Source organism: Kogia breviceps, chromosome 3 (genome assembly GCF_026419965.1).
Source record: "Kogia breviceps isolate mKogBre1 chromosome 3, mKogBre1 haplotype 1, whole genome shotgun sequence".
Taxonomy (NCBI): domain Eukaryota; kingdom Metazoa; phylum Chordata; class Mammalia; order Artiodactyla; family Physeteridae; genus Kogia; species Kogia breviceps.
The window spans coordinates 113,886,331-113,908,838 of NC_081312.1; the positions used below are offsets into that span (position 1 = coordinate 113,886,331).

Sequence of the window (22,508 nt, forward strand, 5' to 3'; positions counted from 1 at the left end):
GTGGAGATTTAATCCACTGCTCCTGAGGCTGCTGGGAGAAATTTCCCTTTCTCTTCTTTGTTCACACAGCTCCTGGGGTTCAGCTTTGGATTTGGCCCCACCTCTGCATGTAGGTCTCCTGAGGGCATCACTTCTTCCCCCAGACAGGATGGGGTTAAAGGAACAGCTGATTAGGGGACTCTGGCTCACTAGGCCTGGGGGAGGGAGAGGTATGGAATGCAGGGCAAGCCTGTGGCAGCAGAGACTGGCATGACTTTGCAACAGCCTGAGGTATGCTGTGTATTCTCCTGAAGAAGTTGTCCCTGGATCATGGGACCCTGACAGTGGCAGGCTGCACAGGCTCTGGGGAGGGGAGGTGTGGTTAGTGATCTGTGCTTGCACACAGGTTTCTTGGTGGCTGCAGCAGCAGCCTTAGCCTCTCATGCCAGTCTCTGATGTCCACGCTGATAGCTGCGGCTCACACCCATCTCTGGAGCTCGTTTAGGCGGTGCTCTGAATCCCTTCTCCTTGTGCACCCCGAAACAATGGTCTCTTGCCTCTTAGGCAGGTCCAGACTTTTTCCTGGACTCCCTCCCGGCTAGCTGTGGCACACTAACCCCCCTTCAGGCTGTGTTCATGCAGCCAACTCCAGTCCTCTCCCTGGGATCTGACCTCCAAAGCCAGAGCCTCAGCTCCAAGCCCCTACCAGCCCTGGCAGGTGAGCAGACAAGCCTCTCAGCCTCATGAGTGCTGGTCCACACCAATCTTCTGGGCGGGAATCTCTCTGCTTTGCCCTCTGCACCCCTGTTTCTATGCTCTCCTCCATGGCTCCAAAGCTTCCCTCCCACTACCCCCCGTCTCTACCAGTGAAGGGGATTCCTACTGTGTGGAAACTCTTCTTCCTTCACAGCTCCCTTCCAGAGGTGCAGGTCCCAACCCTATTCTTTTGTCTCTGTTTTCTCTTTTTTCTTTTGCCCTACCCAGGTATGTGGGGATTTTCTTGCCTTTGGGGAAGTCTGGGGTCTTCTGCCAGCATTCAGTAGGTGTTCTCTAAGAGTTGTTCCACATGTAGATGTATTTCTGATGTATTTGTGGGGAGGAAGGTGATCTCCATGTCTTACTCCTCTGCCTGATTATCTTTTAAAGAGATTTAAATAATATGAAAATATATGAAATATGAAAATATATGAAATAATATGAAAATGTGTCTTACATATTTGCCCATGTATCTTTTTCATTGTTCTTAATTCCTTTGTGTAGATCTATAGTTCCGTTTTTTATCATTTTTCTTCCTTTTGAAAGACTTCACTTAATATTTCTTGGGAACATTGGGGTGCAAATCTGCTGGTGATGTTTTTTTAAATTAATTAATTTATTTATTTTGGCTGCATTGGGTCTTTGTTGCTGTGGACAGGCTTTCTCTAGTTGCAGCTAGTGGGGGCTACTCTTTGTTGCAGTGTGTGGGCTTCTCATTGCAGTGGCTTCTCTTGGTGTCAAGCACAGGCTCTCGGCATGCAGGCTTCAGTAGTTGTGGCATGCAGGCTCAGTAGTTGTGGCTCGTGGGCTCTAGAGTGCAGGCTCAGTAGTTGTGGCGCACAGGCTTAGTTGCTCTGCAGCATGTGAAATCTTCCTGGACCAGGGCTTGAACCTGTGTCCCCTGCATTGGCAGGAGGATTCTTAACCACTGTGCCACGAGGGAAGTCCTGCTGGTGATGATTTCTTTCAGATTTTGATATTCAAAGATATTTTCACTGGTATGGAATTTTAGCTTGACAATTTTTTTACTGTCCATACTTTAAATACGGTGCTTCACTGTCTTCTCATGTGCTTTATTTCCTCCCAGAAACCTGCTCTCATCATCTTTTTTTAAATACTAATATGTCCTTTTTTCTGACTACTTTTAATATTTTCTCTTTATCATGGTTTTGAGCAATTTGGTTATGATGTATCTTGGGGTAGTTTTCTTTATGCTTCTTGTGTTTAGTTTTCATTTAGCTTCTTGAATCTCTGGGTTTTTACTTTTCCTCAAATTTGGAAAGATTTTGGCCGTTATTTCTTCAAACACTTTTTTTTGTCCCCACTACAATCTGCTTTCCTTTAGGGACTTAAATTATATATATATTAGGCAATTTGAAGTTGTTTCACAGCTCACTGATTTTTTAAAATATGGTTTCTATTGCTGTGTCTGCAAGTTCATGCACTTTTCATCTGTAATATTTAATCTCCCATTAATCTGATCTAGTGTATTTTTCATCTCACGTATAATTTTCTTATCTAGAAGTTCATTTTGGGTCTTTTTATATTCCATGTCTCTAGTTAACTTTTTAAACATATGGAATACAATTATAATAACCTTTAATATTCTTCTCTGCTAACTTAATATCTGGGTCAGTTCTGGGTCAGTTTTGACTGATTATTCTTCTCATTATGGGCCATGTTTTCTTGCCTATTTGCATGCCTGGTGATCTTTCTTTGCATGTCAGATTATATGAATTTTACCTTGTTTAATGCTGGCTATTTTTGCATTCCTATGATCATCCTTGAGTTTTGCCCTCTGATACAGTTAAGTTACTTGGAAACAGTTTTATCCTTTTAGGTCGTACTTTCATGGTTTGTTAAGTGGATCTAAGCAGGGTTCACTCTAGGGCTAATCCCCATTACTGAGACAAAACTCTTCTGAATATGTTACCATGTACGTCATGAATTATGAGTTTTTCCAGTCTTGTCAGTGGGGACAGGCACCAGCCTTGGTGAGCACCAGACACTTCCTTTCAATCTTATTAGAGGAGTCTTTCTCTAGACTCAAGTAGTTTTCTTACACACATGCTGGTCAGTATTCTCTCCCCATTCTTGAGGGGTGCTAATCTCTGGGGTCCTCTCTGTGCAGCTCTATCCTCTCTAGTAATCTGTCCTGTGAACCGCAGCCACCTTTGTCTCCCCAGATGCTCTACTCTATTTCCTCAACTCAGATAGTCCACAGGGTAATTCTGGGTTACCTTGCATGTTCTAGAAACTTTTTCAAAGCAATAACCTCGGGCAATCATGGGTCTCACTTTGTTTCTTTTTTCCATTTCTCAAGTCTGTTGTCCTGTCTCTTGAAAACCATTGTTTCATACCTTTTTTGCCTATGGGTTGTTTTTTATTGTTGTTTGTTAATTGGTTGGTGACTTCGGGCAAGAGGATAAATTTCATCCCTATTACTCCATTTTGGCTGGAAATAAAAGTTTAACATGTCATTTTTTTCCTGTTTTCAAGATCACTTGGGATTCAACAGATCTAATCTGAGCTCTTTGAGAACTGTTTGGGCTCAACTGATTCCTACTGATACATATACATATGTATATGTATACATATACGCCATATGTTATATATAGATACATATATAATATATAAAATATATCAGTATGTGTGTATACACACACTGATATATACATATAATATATAGAGAGAACAAAGAATGTTTGGTTTAGTTAAAACTTGAAATCAGTCTGAAAGAAGTTAGTACTAGCCACTAGGATCTTTTTGGATAGAATGCTACTTATTTCAAATAAGTCATGAGTATAGTGTTGAAATTTTCTTAGATTCTAGTCTCAATTTCTAGAAAAAATGTGTATTTCTAAAAGTAACTATGGAAATTATCATTAACACCTTCGTTTCCTTATTTTAAAATTAGAGGATAATGTATATAAAAATATGCAAGAATCACAGGAAACTCACATATCCAACCACCTGGATGAAAATGTTGCTGCTGTCAGCATAACACCTAGTAAAAAGCTCCAAAACAAGCTGCCTCAGACAGCACTGTTTCAGCCTCCTCGAGAGAAACTCCACCTCTGTGAAGAGAAAGCAAAGTCCTATTCTAGCAGTCATGAGGTAAGGAGCCTTTCTTTTTATACCTGTACTCTGGTAATTGAGAAGTAGGGTACTTTAGGTTCCATTCCTACTCTCAGGAGTTTGGTACAAGAGAAAATATGACAGTGCCTTTTTCATAGTGTGAGTGGGTATAGTACCTCAGGACTCCAAGCCCAGCACTTGGCACAGTCAACATTATGTTTGCTGAATGAGTGCACAAATGAACAAACAAGTTTGCCCTGACCTCTGACAAGTGTACACTAGACTGACTGGTTGTGATTTGACCTACTACAGTCATTTTCCATCAATCAATAAATATTTATTGAGCTCCTCCTGTGTGCCAGGTCTAGGCACTGGAATAGAGGACAAAGCAGATGAAGTTTCTGCTCTCATGGAGCTTATATTTCTTAGGTTCCTAATCTTTTTCTCTACATACTTCTTTCCCATCTCTCTTCAAAGTTTTATTCATTTACTCATTCATTCAATATGTATTTCTCTACCACCTCTTATGTGTCAGACCCTATTTGTCCATTTATTCACAAAAATTTACTGTATACCTAATGTGTGCCAGGTGCTGTGCATGTCCTGGGGGCACAGATGGGAAAGCTACAGCCTCTGCCTCAGAGGGATTCACGGTCTGGTTGGGGAGATAGATGGATAATGGTAATCAGCATAAGTTCTGTGACAAACACAAGCTCAGATGGTATGGATGCAAAGCATGGGGAGTGAGGGGAGGAGGGATGGGCAATGACCCTGGAGTTGGAGGAGGGACAGCACTTAAGGCATGCTTCTTGGGATGGAAGTTATTTGGACTGCACTGATAACAGTACTTAGGAGCTGGCCCCAGGTAGGAGAGAGGACAATAGCGTTCTGGGCAGAGGTGGCAGATGGGCAAGAGTTGCGGGTCTGAGGGTGCACAGGCTGTTTGGGGAACTATATGGAACTATCTGGGATGGAGGCTTTAGTTACACAGGGCAGCAAATGAGGTTGGATTATGGACAGGAGCTGGGACCAGAAGGTGTTCAACACCCAGGAAAAGTTTAGATTTTCTCCTCAGGGTGCTGGAGACTGTCATAGGATTATAAGCAGAAGAGGGCCATGAGCAAGTCTGAGTTTCTGGAGTGATCCCTCAGACCTCAGATAACTGGGTGGTGGAGGAAGAGAAGGGAGGTAAACTGGAGGAGGAGGGCCAGTTTGCAGGATATTTGCAATAATCCTAGCAAGGACCTGAAATATGGCAGAGTCAGTAGAAATGCTGAGATCTTTTTTTTTTTTTTATTTGAAGTATAGTTGATTTACAATGTTATGTTAATTTCTGCTATACAGCAAAGTGATTCAGTTATTCATATATATACATTTTTTTAATATTCTTTTCCATTATGGTTTATCATAGGATATTGATTATAGTTCTCTGTCCTATACAGTAGGACCTTGTTTTATATATATATATATATATATATATTCTATATATATATAAGTATATATACATTCTATATATATTAGTTTGCATCTGCTAATCCCAAACTCCCAGTCCATCCCTCCCCAAATCCCCTTCCCCTTGGCAACTGCCTGTCTGTTCTCTATGTCTGTGATTCTGTTTCTGTTTCATAGATAGGTCCATTTGTATCATATTTTAGAATCCACACATAAGTGATATCATATGGTATTTGTCTTTCTCTTTCTGACTTACTTCACTTAGTATGATAATCTCTACTTGCAAAATGCTGAGATCTTTTGATAAGAATTTGGAAATATGAATCAATGAAACCTGGTAACTGGGGGGGACATAGGGGTTGGAGGGGCAAGAGTGAGCCAGAGAGGGGTGTGTGCAATTCCTGACTTAGGGCTCAGCCAGCCTGGGTGACCCAAGGCTTGTCAGAGCCTCCCACTATGTGCCAGGCTGTGTGCTATGTCGGCCTCAGCTGGCAGCCTTTCTCAACCAGAGGTCTGCAAGAGAACTAAGCCTTAATGCCCTAAGGCACTTGGTGTATATATATATATATATATTTATTTATTTATTTATTATTAATTTATATTGGAGTATGGCTGCTTTGCAATGTTGTGTTAGCCTCCACTGCACAACAAAATTAATCAGCCATACATGTACAGATATCCCCTCCCTTTTGGACTTCCCTCCCATTTAGGTTACCACAGTGCATTAGGTAGAGTTCCCTGTGCTATACAGTATGTTCCCATCAGTTGTCTATTTTTACATAGTATCAATACTATATATGTGTCAATCCCAGTCTCCCAATTCCTTCCACCCCATCCCTTTCCCCCTTGGTATCCATACATTTGTTCTCTACGTTTCTGTCTCTATTTCTGCTTTGCAAATAAGATCATCTATACCATTTTTCTAGATTCCACATATATGTGTTATTATACGATATTTGCTTTTCTCTTTCTGACTTACTTCACTCTGTATGACACTCTCTAGGTCCATCCATGTATCTACAAATGACCCAATTTTATTCCTTTTTATGGCTGAGTAATATTCCATTGTATATATGTGCCACATCTTCTTTATCCATTTGCTGGATAAAGAAGATAGACATTTAGGTTGTTGATAGACATTTAGGTTGCTTCCATGTCCTGGCTATTGTAAATAGTGCTGCTATGAACATTGGGGTGCAAGTGTTTTTTTGAATTATGGTTTTCTCTGGTATATGCCCAGTAGTGGGATTGTTTGGTCATATGGTAGTTCTATTTTTAGTTTTTTAAGGAACCTGCGTACTGTTTTCCATAGTGGCTGTATCAATTTACATTCCCACCAACAGTGTATGAGGGTTCCCTTTTCTCCACACCCATTCCAGCATTTATTGTTTGTAGGTTTTTTGATGATGGCCATTCTGACTGGTGAGAGGTGATACCTCATTGTAGTTTTGATTTGCATTTCTCTAATAATTAGTGATGTTGAGCATCCTTTCCTGTGTTTGTTGGCCATCTGCATTTGGTGTATATAAAGAATTAACTTCTCTTCTATGCATCTAGAATGATATCAAAGCATTTTTTGTGTTCTGCCGTTCAGATGATGAATCCTTGGATTCAACGGTGAACAGGACAAACAGCTTGCCTGCCCTCATGGAGCTGAGGGCACATTGTAAATAAACCAGTAAAGTAGAGATTGTGCTAAGTGCTATGGAGGAAACAGAGTGGGCCTATCTTTGGTAAGGGAGGCCCTCACTGAGGAGGTGACATCTGAGCTGACACCTAGAGAAGAGGAGTCAGCATGGAGGAGCTGAGGGAAAGGAGATCTAGGGAGAGGGAACAGCAGCCATAAAATTTATAAGTTTGGCACGAGTGTGACTATGTTTGAAGTGATGATAGGAAGCTTCAGGCTGACGTGAAATGTAGTCGGAGAGGCAGCTTACCTGCCTTGCAGGTCTCAAGTTAAGTGTTCTAGGAAGCCTTTATTTTTTTCAGAAAGTATTAATATGACATAATTTGCTTCTTAAAATACCACTCTTTGGTAATTTTTTATTTTAAAATACTTTCAGACTTACAGAAAAGTTCCAAGATATACCAGTTGTTAACATTTACTTTATTTCTTTATTTCTCACTCTCTCTGTCATTATTTTTCTGAATATATGAGAGTAAGTTACAAATGTATGATCCTTTACCCCTAAATACGTCAGTGCCTATTTCCCAAGAATAAAGGATATTCTCCTACATAACCATAGTACAATTATTGAAATTAGGAAATTAATATTGATATATATTATTGTCTAATCTACAAACATTATCCATATTTCTCTAATTATCTCAATAATATCTTTTATAGAAAAAAAAATCAGCCATGGTCCAATCCATGAAGTCATGCTGACTATAGTCAACAGTTAGAGCAGTTACTTAGCCTGTCTTGACTTTCACAATCTTACTATTTGTGAAAAGTAGTATATTAGTCTGTTTGGGCAGCTGTAATAGAATACCACAGACTGGGTGGCCTACACAACAGAAATGTACTCCTCGCAGTTCTGGAGACTGGAAGTCCAAGATCAAGGTTCCAGCAGGGCTGGCGTCTGGTGAGAGCTCTCCCCTTGGGTTGCAGACCACCACCTTCTAACTGTGTCCTCACTTGGCCTCTTCTTTGTGTGTGTGGAGGAAGGGGGAGAGAAAGGTGTCTCTTCTTATAAGTACACTAATCCTATTGATCAGGGCCCCACCTTTATAACCTCATTTGACCCTAATTACAGCCTTAGAGGCCCTATCTCGAAATACTACAGTGAGAGTTAGGGCTTCAACATATGAATTTGGCAGGGGCCATAAATATACACTCCAATTATTTTGTGGAATACCTCCCAATTTGAATTTGTCATGTGTTTCCTTATGATTAGATTCAGATTATGCATGCATTTTGGGCAGGAATCCCACAGACCTAACATAGGGCCCTTCTCAGTGCATCATATTAGGAGGTGTATGATGTCGTTTGTCTCATTACTATGAGGCTAAATTTGATCGCTTGGTTAAGGAGCTATCTGGCAGGTTTTTCACTGTAGAATTATTATTCTTCCCTTTGTAATTAATATTTTGTGGGGAGATTCATTGATACTGTGAACATATCCTATTCCTTATTAAAACTTCACCCCCTAGTTTATAGCATCCATTGATGATTCTCACCTGAATTAGCTATTACTACGATGTTTGTCAAACGGTGATTCTCTGACTTCAGCATTCTTTCAGCATTTGTTTGTTGGCGTTCTTTTTATGAAGAAGAGCTTTTCCTTCTTCACACTTTATTGTTCATTTATTTATATCAGTATGGGTTCAAGAAATACTGTTTTACAAATATGTTACAATCCATTATCATCATCAAAACTTAAATTATTTTGTATTTTTCAGTGGGAGCCCCTTCAAGCTGGCTTCTGAGTCCTTGATATGCCCCCATGATTCTTTCCTTAATTTCTAACACAATAAGATTTTTCAGGTTCATCTTGTATTTCCCTGCTCCAGCTGTGGATTCAGGGAACGCTGGTTCCTCTTAGAAGAGAATAGTATTGATATTTAGACACCAAGATCTGGGTATTAAATATGCATTTTAAAATATGTATGGCCAGACTTACTGATCCTCAGAGTTGCATATTTTAATATTAAGAAGTTTAAGAAATTCAGGTAACTCAAGAATTATGTTGTGGAAAGAGATCTGTACTTTGTAACAAGGAGCTTGACTGTGAGTTCTGACTCTACCACTCAGTGGTAAATCATCTCACCTCTCTGGCCTTACATTTCTTCTTTAAATCGAGGTGATCAGACTAGATTATTTCCAAGGCTTATCCCAGTTCTGAAATTGTCTTCCTACTCATACTTCTCTTCTGTCTACCTGCTACCCATGCCTGTTGGCTAAAGCCACTGGAACTGGCAGGATAAAGGTTGGAAAATCAAAAGGCAGTATCTGGACTACACATCCTAGCAAATATGAAAGCAGAGGGAGGACAGGTTGCTCTTTCTGTGCACTGGTCCCCGATGCAGGTAGTGAGGACCAAGGCTCTGATCTGGGAGGCTGACTCTCAGACTGCATATAGCCCTTCATTGGAAACTTGTGGTTGGGACAGATTCGCCATCAGATCAGATCCTCCTCTCTTTTTGGCAAACTATCTAGACTTCTCAATGTTTTCATCACCTCTTTCTTTATCATACACTGTATTCATTTGCTGTGTGTCTTCAAGGAAGACATTCCCTAAACTTCCTGTCTCTAGAGGCAATAAATAGATGTTTCCCAAAAGAAGAACTACAAAAAGCCAATAAACACATGAAGATGTTCAGCCTCACTAGCTTTGCGGAAAAAAAAATGCAAACTAAAACAAGGAGAAATGAGTTAACTGACAAATTGGCAAGTTAAACCCCAACTAGTGCTTGGCTCTGTGTAAGGGGCATTCCCTGCCCACACACCGTGCTGTAAGGGAGGTGTGGGTGGAAGCAGCCTCTCAAGGAAGCACTCCAGCAAACTCTAGCAAAGCCTCAGGATTTTGCACGTCCTTTACCCTATTGTCGTGTTGGAATTCATTCTAAGGAAATGCTTATGGGGCCTTCCCTGGTGGCGCAGTGGTTAAGAATCCTCCTGCCAGGGCTTCCCTGGTGGTGCAGTGGTTGAGAATCCTCCTGCCGATGCAGGGGACATGGGTTCGTGCCCCAGTCTGGAAGATCCCACATGCCGTGGAGCGGCTAGGCCCATGAGCCATGGCCGCTGTGTGCCTGTGCGTCCGGAGCCTGTGCTCCACAACGGGAGAGGCCACAACAGTGAGAAGCCCACATACCACAAAAAAAAAAAAAAAAAAAAAAAAAAGAATCCACCTGCCAATGCAGGGGGACACAGGTTCGAGCCCTGGTCCGGGAAGATCCCACATGCCATGGAGCAACTAAGCCCATGTTCCACAACTACTGAGCGTGTGCTCTAGAGCCCGCAGGCCACAACTACTGAGCCCACATGCCACAACTACTGAAGCCTGCGCACCTAGAGCCCATGCTCCGCAACAAGAGAAGACACCACCATGAGAAGCTTGCGTGCCACAACAGAGTAGCCCCTGCTTGCTGCAACTACAGAAAGCCCGCGTGCAGCATCAAAGACCCAAAGCAGCCAAAATTAAATAATAAAATAAAATAAATAAATTTATATCTATAAAAAAAGAATGCTATAAAGAAAAAGAAAATGCTTATGGATATGAGCAAATCTATCCACACAGGATGTTCAGAGAGAAAAAATTTTAAAACAACCTAAGTGCTCAATAGCTATTGGTTGAGTAACTCACTTATATCCATACAATAAGATACTATGCAGCCATAAAAAATTATTATCATAGAAGATGACATGGAGAAATGTTCACAAATTGTGAAAAGTTGCAAACCTATAAGTAGCTTATAAGCCTATTTTTAAAAAGAAAAAATATGTATAGATAGATTCATAGGAATGAAGGATAGAGAGAAATTTAGCTGCCTAGTTGTCTCTAAGAGGTGAGACGGCAGGTGATTTTTTACTTTTTTTTGCTTACCTGTATTTTTTTTTTTTTTTGGTGGTACGCGGGCCTCTCACCGTTGTGGCCTCTCCCGTTGCGGGGCACAGGCTCTGGATGCGCAGGCGTGGCGGCCATGGCTCACAGGCCCAGCCGCTCCACGGCATGTGGGATCTTCCCGGACCGGGGCATGAACCCGCGTCCCCTGCAGCGGCAGGCGGATTCTCAACCACTGCGCCACCAGGGAAGCCCTGCTTACCTGTATTTTGATAATGAGCATGTATTACTTTTGTAATAAGAAAAATGTTACTATAGGAGAAAGCCACACCTCCATCTTCCTTCATCGCTATGGAGTGAGCACAGTGTTCCCCAGCCTCTCTTGCTAGGTCAGAAAAGCGACTGTCCTGTGGTCAACTGTCTGGGTATGCATTTTTTGTCAAGAGGAATGTTGTTTCAAGGTGAAAGTGTTTCTAATTCACATGGGAACTTTGTGGAAGTACAGGTCCTTTGAGCTTAGGCATTGACCAGGAGAGTAGGGGTGGGGGGTGTACTGGGTCTTTTCCACAACTCTGTCCTTGTTCTTATGGTTCTTCCTCTGTTTTGCCCCCTTCAGCTTTGTACCTCCCACCTCCTCTTTTGCTATTCCAGCTATCTATTACTGTATCACACTCTAAGACTTAGTGGCATAAAACAAAAACAACCATTTATTTTGCTCATGAATGCAGAATTTGTGCAGAGCTCAGTGAGATCTGGTCAGCTCTGCTCCATGCAGCATCAACTGGGCTCAACAGGTGTGGAGAATCTGATGCCAGGGTGGCGTAGCCCTGCGGATGACCGATTGATGCTGCCACCGGCACATTTCCATGTTGGCCTCTCTGTGGGGCTGCTTAGGCTTCCTCATGGAATGGTGGTTAGGTTATTAGTCTTCTGGGGTTGCTATGGCAAAATACCTCAGACTGGGTGGCTTCAACAAAGGAAGTTTATTTTCTCACAGTTCTGGAGCCTAGAAGTCTAAGGTCAAGGTGTTGGCAGGGTTGATTTTATTCAGAGGGCACTCTCCTTGACTTGCAAATGCCTGCCCTCCCACTGTGTCCTCACAACATGTTTCTCTGTGTGTGCCCATTCCTAGTGTCCCTTTCTCTTCTTACAAGGACACCAGTCATATTAGATTAGGGACCCATCCTGACAGCCTCATTTTACCTTATTCACCTCTTTAAAGGCTGTCTCTCCAAATGCAGTTATATTCTGAAGTACTTAGGACTCCAACATATGAATTTGGAGGTGGGAGACACAATTCAGCCCATAACAAGTTCCAAGAGTGAGTAAAAAGTGGAAGCTGCCAGTTCTTTAAGAACTGGGTCTAAAAAGTGGCGCTGCATCATTTCCTCCATGTTCTTTTGGCCAAACAGTCATAAAACCCAGATTCAAAGAAAAGGGGACATAGACCACCATCTCTGTATGGAAGGAGTGTCAAAGAATTTTGGAGCTGTATTTTAAAACCACCAGTCTTGCTTTGAGTGTATTGCAGCTCTAAGCTGACCTGGAGCTGGAATCCATGGTTCGCTATTCTCTTTGTCCTGGCTTCGGATGAAAATGTGCTTTAATCCTTTAATGAAATCTGTTTGTAAAGTCCTGCTGACCTCATTTGCTGTGCTAATATCCCAGCTGCTAAAGAAGGTGTTTGAATTGAGAACTAATGGGCATTATTTGAAAACTATCACCATTCGCCCACTTGTTGTGCCTGAATATGTAGTAGCTGTTCATTGATGGGCAGCGTCTTTACTCCATAATGTTTTTCACTATTTACTATAAATTTAAATGTACTATAAATGCTACTGTTTTTTTAATGTATATTGTCTATTTCACCCGACCAGATGAATATCCTGCCATCCAAGACAGATCTTTGTTTTGTTCTCTAATGTATCACAAGTCCTTAAAACCATGCCTGGCCCATAATCAACACTCAATAAGTGTATATTGAATGGATAAAAATACAAGTTGATTTTGTGCTTTGCTGTCTAACTGGTGAGCCCATTTCCCTTCCTCCAGTATAAACAGGCTCTCCAGGAGCTTGTGCGCTGTGTGGCACTGACGAGGATCTGCTATGGTGACTCACACTGGAAACTGGCCAAGGCGCATGTTAACCTGGCTCAGGGCTACCTCCAGCTGAAAGGTGAGTCTGCCTCAGGCTGAGGATGATTGGCTGGTTGGTTTCTGCTCTTTTCCTCAAATTTGACTTAACTTTAGAAGGATCAGGTTTTCTTGGACATTCTCCTCTCTACACATAGAGAGCTATTTCGTCTCACAAAGAGTCAATAAGATTTTTTAATACAATATGTAAAAAAGAGAAGGAAGATTTTAGCTCTCTGAGCTTTGTTTTTTATGATCTTAAAAGTAGTTCTTAGGAGATAATTAACTTTTTAGCTTTGAAGGCATTGTAGAAATGGCCCAGGGCATAGACTTGGGGCCTAAAATAGGATCCATTCACATATATATTGATGGAAAGTCTCTTGCTTATAAGTTACACCCCCCCCCAAAAAAAAAAAAAGGCTAAATCAAGCTGGCAATAAACAAAGGTAATTCATTGGCCCATACACTTAAAAATCCAGGGGTAAAACTTACTGTAGACTTAGCCAGATCCACGTTTTCAAACAGTGTGATCGGATTTCCGTTCCTCCCTTTTCGCACCACTTGACTGTTTTTCTCTGTATTGGCTCTATTCTTAGCCAAACTTTGCCCACATGGTGGCAGCAAGGTTGCCAGCAGCTTTAGGTTTCCTTCCCCAGCATTCCCAGGAAAAAAAAGAGTGTCTCTCCTCCAAAATCTCAGGGTTTGGGGATTCTTATTGGGCTGATGTGGGTTGTATGCCAAAGACAAGAAAGAGTCTGATTGGCTAGACCTGCCTTTTGGCTCCACTGGATCCTTGGGGAGAGGCTGGCCTTGGCTAAATCATAAGGACTGAGTGTGCAGGGACTGGGTATCCTCAAAAGAAAACAGGGGAAGGGAGAATGGATGCAGAGAAGGCAAAAACATGGACTGGCAACCTAGGACAAGAGGTACAAGAGTACATCGCTGTATTCTGTTTCTTCAATTGAAAAGCAATGATAATGATGATGATATGATGGCACTGACTTCCCAGGATTGGCCCAGTGAATAAATAAACAAACAGAAGTGAAAAACACCACAATGCTAAGCACACAATTGCCACCCAATAAATTTAGCCAAATCTGATTATAGATTGCTCCTACCTGTTAGATCAAAGACTATTAGAGCCAGAGGGGACGTTGGAGATCATCTAGTTCAAACCATACTAGATTTTTCTAGTATTTTCTAGATTCAGAGGAAACAGCTAGTTTGAGTTGAAACAGCTTGCCCCAGGTCACACTGTTAATAGATAGCTGATCTGAGACTCAGACCTAGGATCTTGGTTGCCAGTACCAGTGTCCTAGCATTGGGGATTTTTTTTTAAATGAGGTTTTTCTTCCACAGTCTGCTACCTTTCTGCATTATAGTCTTTCTTTCTCAATTTAAAGTAAAAGCAGTATCTACTATTTATTAAGGTCTTATTGAGTGCCAGGCACCATGCTATTTTCCATGTATAATTTCCTTCAATCTTCACTACAGTTCTATGAGGTGGGTAATGTTATTATCCCTGTCTGCAGTCAAGGAAGCTGGGGCCAATGTTTCAGGTAAGTGGTGGAGCAGGGAATTCACTCTGGGCAGTCTGATTTCAGAGCTAGTGTTCTTGAACCTCAACCCATACTGCCTCTTGTAGATTGAGTTCAAGTTTCTTGAGGAAATGGACCAAAATTCATCATGTCTTTTATAATGTTGCATACATTATTGGCACTAATAAATTTCTGGTAGGTTGATTGTGTACTTTTTTTTTTTTTTTTTTTTTTGCGGTACGCGGGCCTCTCACTGCTGTGGCCTCTCCCGTTGCGGAGAACAGGCTCCAGATGCGCAGGCCCAGCAGCCATGGCTCACGGGCGCAGCCGCTCCACGGCATGTGGGATCTTCCCGGATCGGGGCACGACCCCGTGTCCCCTGCATCAGCAGGTGGATTCTCAACCACTGTGCCACCAGGGAAGCCCCTGATCGTGTACTTTAAAAAAAAGACAAAATTCTGTAAGAGTTCCTATAGGAATAGCGTACCCTGGATTTTCTCCCTCAGAAAATATATTCTGTTTTATAGACATAGGAACAGAATGAATTTCATAATTTGACAGCTCTTTTTAGAGATTTGAGATACAATTCCATGTAATGAAGAACGTAAGACCAGGAGTATTAGGATGTGGGTGGAAGGGTGTGTCATTGTGGGGAAGAAGATGGGGATGTGGGAAAATGAAAAAAACCTGAGACCTAAATAGTGATCCTCAGTGTCACCTTTACCACAAATGAATACACCAATGGAAGAATGCTGGAACCCACTGGAAATTAGTTCTTGGTAGTAACTGTTTTTAAACTTCATTTGATTCATATCAGTCTATTACCACATAGAAATAAGAGATTGTAGCACATCAGCCCCTTACCTCATTGGAATTGTTTGTCAGTTTTTATAGATATCGTCATATTTGTATTATGTTAAAATAACTCTCTTAAGTTATGATTATGGATGGGTGAGCTGAAGATTCAGAATTTTTAGTATTTCATTAAGATTGCTGTCACAAAGCCAGGATTAAAATTCATGAATATTTTATTTCCTGCCCAGAATGCTGTAGTCTTTGTATTCCATTTGTTTTTTTTTATAATTATTCATAACATTTTATGTCTGATATTGGTGAAGTTTCAAAGCTGTTCAATTCCTGCTCATTCTGTTTATTTCTAAAAAGACCATTGTGGGAAAAAATTTTTATCTTGAGTCCTAGGTGTGAAACACTTCTTTGTTTCTTATAGTCATGATCGTATTTCATGCTGTTCCGATATATCTCCATGTGCCACTTGATGATATATGAAGGAGACCTCATTAAGTTCCCTGGCCAGAGATAACTATATTCCTGTCCAGCTGAAATGAAAGAGAAACTGAGACTTCTTTTTCTTTGTCCACAGGACTGTCACTGCAAGCAAAACAACATGCGGAAAAAGCCAAAGAAATCCTCACCAACTCCATTGTGTGTCCCTACAATGACAATACAGATGTTTTCAAGTGTTCGGTTGAGTTATTCCATACCATGGGGAGAGCCTTACTCTCCCTTCAAAAGTATCCTTTTGCCTCTAATCTTTACAAATAGAAATACTGTTCATAATGCTTATATTTAATTTTTAAGGCCAAATCAAAAGCTGACAGGTGACTCAGGAAGGGTGATGGGAAGTATGAGAGCCAAGGATGTCCAGGAACTAGGGCCCCAGAATGTAGCACCAAGTGTAAAGTTTCCTGAACACAACTCAGGTTTAAGGAAGCTTCAGAGAATTTGACAAAAGCAGAGAGACTTTCAAAGGAGCTGCTGCAATGTGGAAGGATTATAAAGGAAGAATGGATAGAAATTCAAATGCAGATCAAATTGTCATTTGCACAGTAAGTTTTCAGTTTAGGAATTTTTGTATATGGGAATCCTGGAGTTTCTTTGCCAGAAGACTCTGTCTTCAGGCAGGAGGAGATTCTGCATGGTGCTGTGTCGGTGGCTTCTCCCTGGCCATTGTCCAGAATTAAGAGAGGAGGATGACAGTCACAACAGAGCAGCCACAACCAAGGCATGTACGTCAGTGGCACTCTTCACTAAATGTGTAGTGCTCTCATACCCACCCCTGGGTCCTAGAGTCCTGATGTCATTCCCTTGACTTTCTATTTCTTGCCTGCTCTCCCTGCCGCTCTCCTCCTACCCTTGTTTCCTTCCATCCCCTCCCCTCCCCACACCCCCATCTTCCTTTTTTCCCCTACTGTTCTAGTCTAAATTATTTCAATACATTGATTTTACAATTAGGGCCTCAAAGGAGAAAGATCTTAGAGATATCTGAATCCATGAGAATGAGAAGATTGTTCCTTGTTCTCCCTACCCCCAACCCACACTCACCAAATAAACCCAGGTGGAAGAGATATAACGGTTGGAGCCTGAGGGAGAAGGGGCCTTGGGTAGTCAGCGCATTTATCCCTTTCCAAAGGCCAACTCCAAGCCAGTTCCCCAGAGCAGTGGGGTGACAGAGGATGTACCCACTCTTTGGAAGGATGTGTTTGTGGGAGGAAGAGGGCAGAGAAAAGTCTATTCTAGAAGAGGCAGAGAATCCCCAGCAGACCTACGTGGCAGCCTTTAACCAAGCCTGGAAGAATTCAGTGTAAATTAATAATCAGACTGCATGTATAGGTTGATTCCCAAGAGAACTCAGGGACCCAATGGATTCATTTTAAGAAGGAAAGGGCCTTGAAGGAGCACACCTAATGCTTCCATATGAATGGAAGCTGGGAAGGACTAACTTTGACTCACGCTTTTAAAGATATTTTTGTGATCCTAAGTCCACTCTTGTTAATTTGTTTGGGAGTGTTTTGGAATATGAAGTGCAGAGAATTCATCAGTCCATGCAAACCTTTGGTACACTTTTTTTTTAACATTTTAAAAAAGTAATCTATTTACTTTGGGCTGAGTTGGGTCTTCGTTGTTGCACGCAGGCTTTCTCTAGTTGCGGCAAGGGTGGGGGGCTACTCTTCGTCACGGAGCATGGGCTCTAGGCACATGGGCTTCAGTAGTTGTGGCACGAGGGCTCAGTAGTTTTGGATTGCAGGCTCTAGAGCACAGGCTCAGTAGTTGTGGCGCACGGGCTTACTTGCTCCGCGGTATGTGGGATCTTCCTGGACTGGGTATGTGGGATCTTCCCAGACTGGGCTCGAACCCATGTCCCCTGAATTGGCAGGAGGATTCTTAACCACTTCGCCACCAGGAAAGTCCCTGATATGCTTTTTTAAATTGATTTTTTCCTTCCATCTCTGATATTTACTCTCATTCTGTCACATACAGGTCATAGATAACCTTTTTAAATGATGATTTATGTCTTTAAATATGTATCTCTGAATAATAAATAGCATTGTTTTCTGTATTTATACGTTTTAGGTTTGTATAAATTTGCAATATGTGTCTCACTCTGTTTCTCACTTTTGTCCACTCAGCACTGTTTTTAGTTGTTGCTGCTGGCTGCTTTGTTATGCTCCATAGAATGCATCTGCCATCCTGTGCTTGTCTGTCCTCCTAGCAGTGGGCATTCAGCTCATCCCCAGCTCCCAGCTCCCACAATGGTGCTGCCATGAACATCCTTGTGCAGCTCCACTCAGGCTTAGAGAGACTTTTCTGAGTTTATACGCTAAGGGTAGGATTGCATGGTCACAGGGTACACTCATACTTCAAGTTCACCACACACTGGCCAATTGGTACACCCATCTGCATTCCCACTTGTGGGGCACGTGGGTTCCTGTTTTCTCACATCGCCAACAATGTTTGGCATTGTTGGTCTTTCTAACCTTTGCCACCTTGATGCATATATGTGCTACTTAGTTACTTTTCAATTCTATTTATGTTTCTCTTATTAGTGAGTTTGAGTACCTCATATACTGCTTAGCCATTGGATTCCCCTTCTGTGAATAGCCTGTTAGCATTCTTTCTCATTTTTCTTTTGGGGTTTCCTGGGCTTTTCTTATTGATAATTGAGATTTTCTTATATATTATAAATTAGAGATATTACAGATATTTTCTCATATCTATCACTCATTTGTTAATTTTGTCTATGGTGTTCTTCATGGCATAGAACTTAATTTTTCTAGAGTAAAATCCATTAATTTTTAACCTTATGATTTATGCTTTAGAGTTTATTTAGAAACCCTTCCCACCCTAATATCAAAGATATTCTCCAAAATGTCCATGTGAGTCTTGCTTTAACCTATCCCACATGTTTTAACATGTAACACTATCACTCACATAACTTAGTTTATAAATTACTCTTTAATCCAGATATTATTCAAATGATATGTGTTCTAGTTTGCATATATATGGATTTTTTTTCAAGATATTCTGATGTTACTGATTTCTAATTTTACTGCATTGTGGGCAGAAACACATTTGTATAGTATCAACTCTTTGAAATTTACTGAATCTTCCTTTGTGACCTAGTTCATAGTCAATTTTTGTGAATGTTCCAAGTATGCTACAAAAGGAAATTGTATTCTTTACCTGTTGTGTTTAAGGTTCTAATAAATCTGTATTAGGTAACTTTATTAATTCTGTTACTCAGATTTATAGATATTTTTATCTTTTGCCAATTTGATACATTAGTTTTTAAGGTAAGCGTGCTTAAATTTCGAACTATAATTATTGATCCATCTGTAGCTTCCCATGGTTCTGCCAGTCATTTTTTAATATATTCTGATATATTCTGTTGGGTGGGAGGAGAGTTAAACAGCCTGTCTTCTTAATCTGATATTTTATTTGTGAGTATATATTGTTCTTCTTTGTCCCCTATGTCTGTATCTATTTTGCCTGATATTAAAATTGATACTTTAGCTTTCTTGGTAACAATTTTCCTATAATACCTTTTTCCATCTCTTAATTTTCAATCTTCATATTTTTTTGTTTTAATTACTGATATATTTGAGTTTTAAAATTTCCTTTTGTCCTACCAGTTTTATGTTCCTTGCTTTCTCCTTTCTTGCCTTCCTTTAGTTTAGTCAAATATTTTTGTCATTCCTTTCCCTATCTATTAACTGGTAAGTTATACATTATTTTATTTTTCTTCTAGTGATTACCATAGAATTTGTTGCTTGTATCCCTGACTTATTACACTCTAATGCAATTCGTCAATTAACCACTTTCTGGACAATGTAAGGGACTTTGAGTATGTTAATTCTCTCTTCTCTTCTGCTTGATGCTATATTGTTCTGTACTTAAATCACCATATGTTTCATACCACAGACAAGAAGAAAGAGGAAGAAGATATTTGTAATACATATAATTGACAAAGGGCTTATATCTAGACTCTGTAAAGAACTCCTATATATCAATAAAACAAAGACAAACAACTGAATAGAAAAGTGGACAAGAGACTTTTTTTTTTTTGGCCAGGCCGTGTGGCTTGCGGGATCTTAGTTCCCCAGATAGGGGTTGAATCATGGCAGTGAAAGTGCCAAGTCCTAACCACTGGACTGCCAGGGAACTCCCTGGCAAGAGACTTTTCACAAAAAAGGATACCCACATAACTAAAAAGCATATTAAATGACATTCCTCTCATCAGTCACCAGGGAAATGAAAATTAAAGTCATAGGATACTACTACATTTCCACTAATATAGCTAAAAGTTTTTAAAAGCCTAATAACATCAAGTTGGCAAGTATATAGTGCTCTCATACGTTTTCTCACATGTGATTGTTTAGAATATATTTGGTATAACTACTTTAGAAAACTGGCATTATTACTAAGTTTAAATGTTTGAATACCCTATGACCCAGCAGTATCACTCCCAATTATACACCCAATAGAAATGCATACATATGTTCACCAAAAGACACAGCCAAGAATGTCCAAAGCTATGTGTTATTTGTAATAGCCAAGGACTGGAAACAATCCAAATGTTCATCAGCAGTAGAGTAGATAAAATTGTGATCTGTTCATACAAAGAAAATGATGAAACAACTCCTATGCTTAACATGATGGATGACTCCCACAAACATAATGTTTGTGAAAGAAGCCAGACTAAAAAGAATTCATACTGTATGATTCTGTTTATGTAACAGAGGAGGAAGGGAATAGTGACTGGGGGGGCCTACCAGTCCAGAATTTCTTCCTGCCCAGAAGTAGGTATTCTTCTTATATTATAAAAGAGAAAATATAAAGATACGAGGTCCAAGATATGATACTTGTTGCATATGTTGAGACCTGACTAATGTTATTAGTACTTAATGTTGAGCACTTGCTACAAAATTGAGTAAATTATCCTCTGCCAAAATCCGCCACCTCCTGAGTGCTTTCCAAATTATCAGTACCAAACCTTGTCAGCAGATGGCGGGCCTTGTACGCATATGTGCTGAATACCCAACAAGAATTTAAGTTAATGTTCCAAGCTGTCCTACAGTTTTGTGTTTAAGGGAGTTGTTTTAAACTTCACTGCTTCTTTTCGTCCTGATTCTTCACTGTAACATATTCATTGGAGCATGCATGTTTAAACTGAATGGTTTTCATGCAATCACTTTGTTTCCTCAGTGAAGTGTGAATATTTTGTCCAAACCAATCTGCTTTAGAAAGTAACAAGGCTTTGGTTTTGTACATTTCTACAATTATGCTCACAACCACAAGGGCTTTTTCTTTTGCCCTGTCTTGGAAGTGGAAGACCAGGATAATTTCTTAGGCAGCTCTTGCGGGACTTGTGTTTCTCTTAAAAGGGTATCTTTCAGTGCATCATCTTCCTCCTACTGCCTCGCCTTTTATGGTGCCCATCAGGCTAGGCCAGTTCTTTTCTCCTTGGGCTGACAGATAAGGGCTGCAGGGTGACTCACGCTCCGGGCCTTCCATCCCTAACTGTGGCCTGAAGCTTCATTGCTTCTACCTGCCCTTCTCTGTTCCAGCACTACTTCATTCAGTAATTATTTATTAACTTTGGAGAGTGAATCCAAATCTTGTGTTCCTATGTGTGCAGTTGTTTTTTCAAATGGGGCCAAGGTAGTCACTAGTGAAAGCAAGCAAATTTTTTCCAGTGTTAAGGATTATTTTCTATCCTGGTTACTGGTAGATAGATTCCCCAGAGACAGCAGGAGTACACCATTGCACACACACACACACACACACACACACACACACACACACACACTCACATACCTTTTAAAATAATCTTTCTATGTGGCATGATGGTTATGGCCTTTTGAGACTGCTGCTCTGGAACATGTGACCTGTCCCCAGCTTTCTCTGTGACTGCTTGATTTGTCATCTTTGGAATCCTCCACAGCTTACCCAGAGAGCACTTTGCCTGGCCTTGCTTGCTGTGCTGAACTAGCTCTCAAGTGTGCCTGTGATAAGTAAATGCTCCTCAGAGCATCAACAGGACACCTTCCAGGTATCTCTAAGGTATGTGACATGATATATTTGACAATTTAGCCTTAGAGTCAGGTTGCCCTGGGTTCATGTCAGCATCCATTCAACTTCGCAACTGAAGGACCCTGGGCAAGTCCTTCCTTCTCCTCTGCTGTTGAGGTGGGAATGGTCAGCCCCCAGAGGGTTGCTGTGGTGATGAAATGAACCCTACATTAAAGCATCTGGGTATGTGGTAGGCCTAAAAAAGTTGCTATTATTATTGCTAATGTCTAATGGAGCATTTTCCTTTCTGCCATTTCATCCTGGAAATGATTTGGTTTTAAAGCATGTAGTACCGACATCACAGAATAAGATACTGTACTTCAAGACTGCCCCTGTCTTGCTATATTCTTTCCTGTACTTTTTTTTCCTATGACTTGAGAAGGCTGTTTTGTTTCATTTTGGTTTTTTGTCTTTGCTCTAACAAACCACCTAAGCTAAAAATCAGCTATGTATATATCTGTATGTAGATATGTGTATATACATATACACATGTATATGTTTTAAGCTCAAGTTTGTTTCTTTGTCTTGCTTTCTCTAGATTCATTATAGTCACAAGATTTGGAAAATGATCCTAACACAAGTTTTCCAGAGAGGAAAGAACATGGGAGAGGTTTCTCCCTTAGCCAGTACTTCCTGGGAGGGGGTAGAAGATAATGGAGAAAATAGTGGCAAGGGGGACAGTGTCTATATCTAC

General features: G+C 40.7%; 1 protein-coding gene across 10 annotated transcripts in view; it reads left to right on the plus strand.

The window, feature by feature from the left end:
- TTC23 (tetratricopeptide repeat domain 23) overlaps nt 1-22,508 on the plus strand; it is a 125,247-nt gene that overhangs the window by 29,349 nt on the left and 73,390 nt on the right. For all 10 annotated transcript variants that reach the window (XM_059058534.2, XM_067029541.1, XM_067029535.1 and 7 more), the window contains exons 2-5: nt 3,653-3,852; nt 12,825-12,948; nt 15,825-15,975; nt 16,165-16,290. In XM_059058534.2, the coding sequence (XP_058914517.1) occupies nt 3,673-3,852; nt 12,825-12,948; nt 15,825-15,975; nt 16,165-16,290 (581 nt within the window). In that variant the 5' untranslated portion in view covers nt 3,653-3,672. The remainder of the gene's footprint in view (nt 1-3,652; nt 3,853-12,824; nt 12,949-15,824; nt 15,976-16,164; nt 16,291-22,508) is intronic.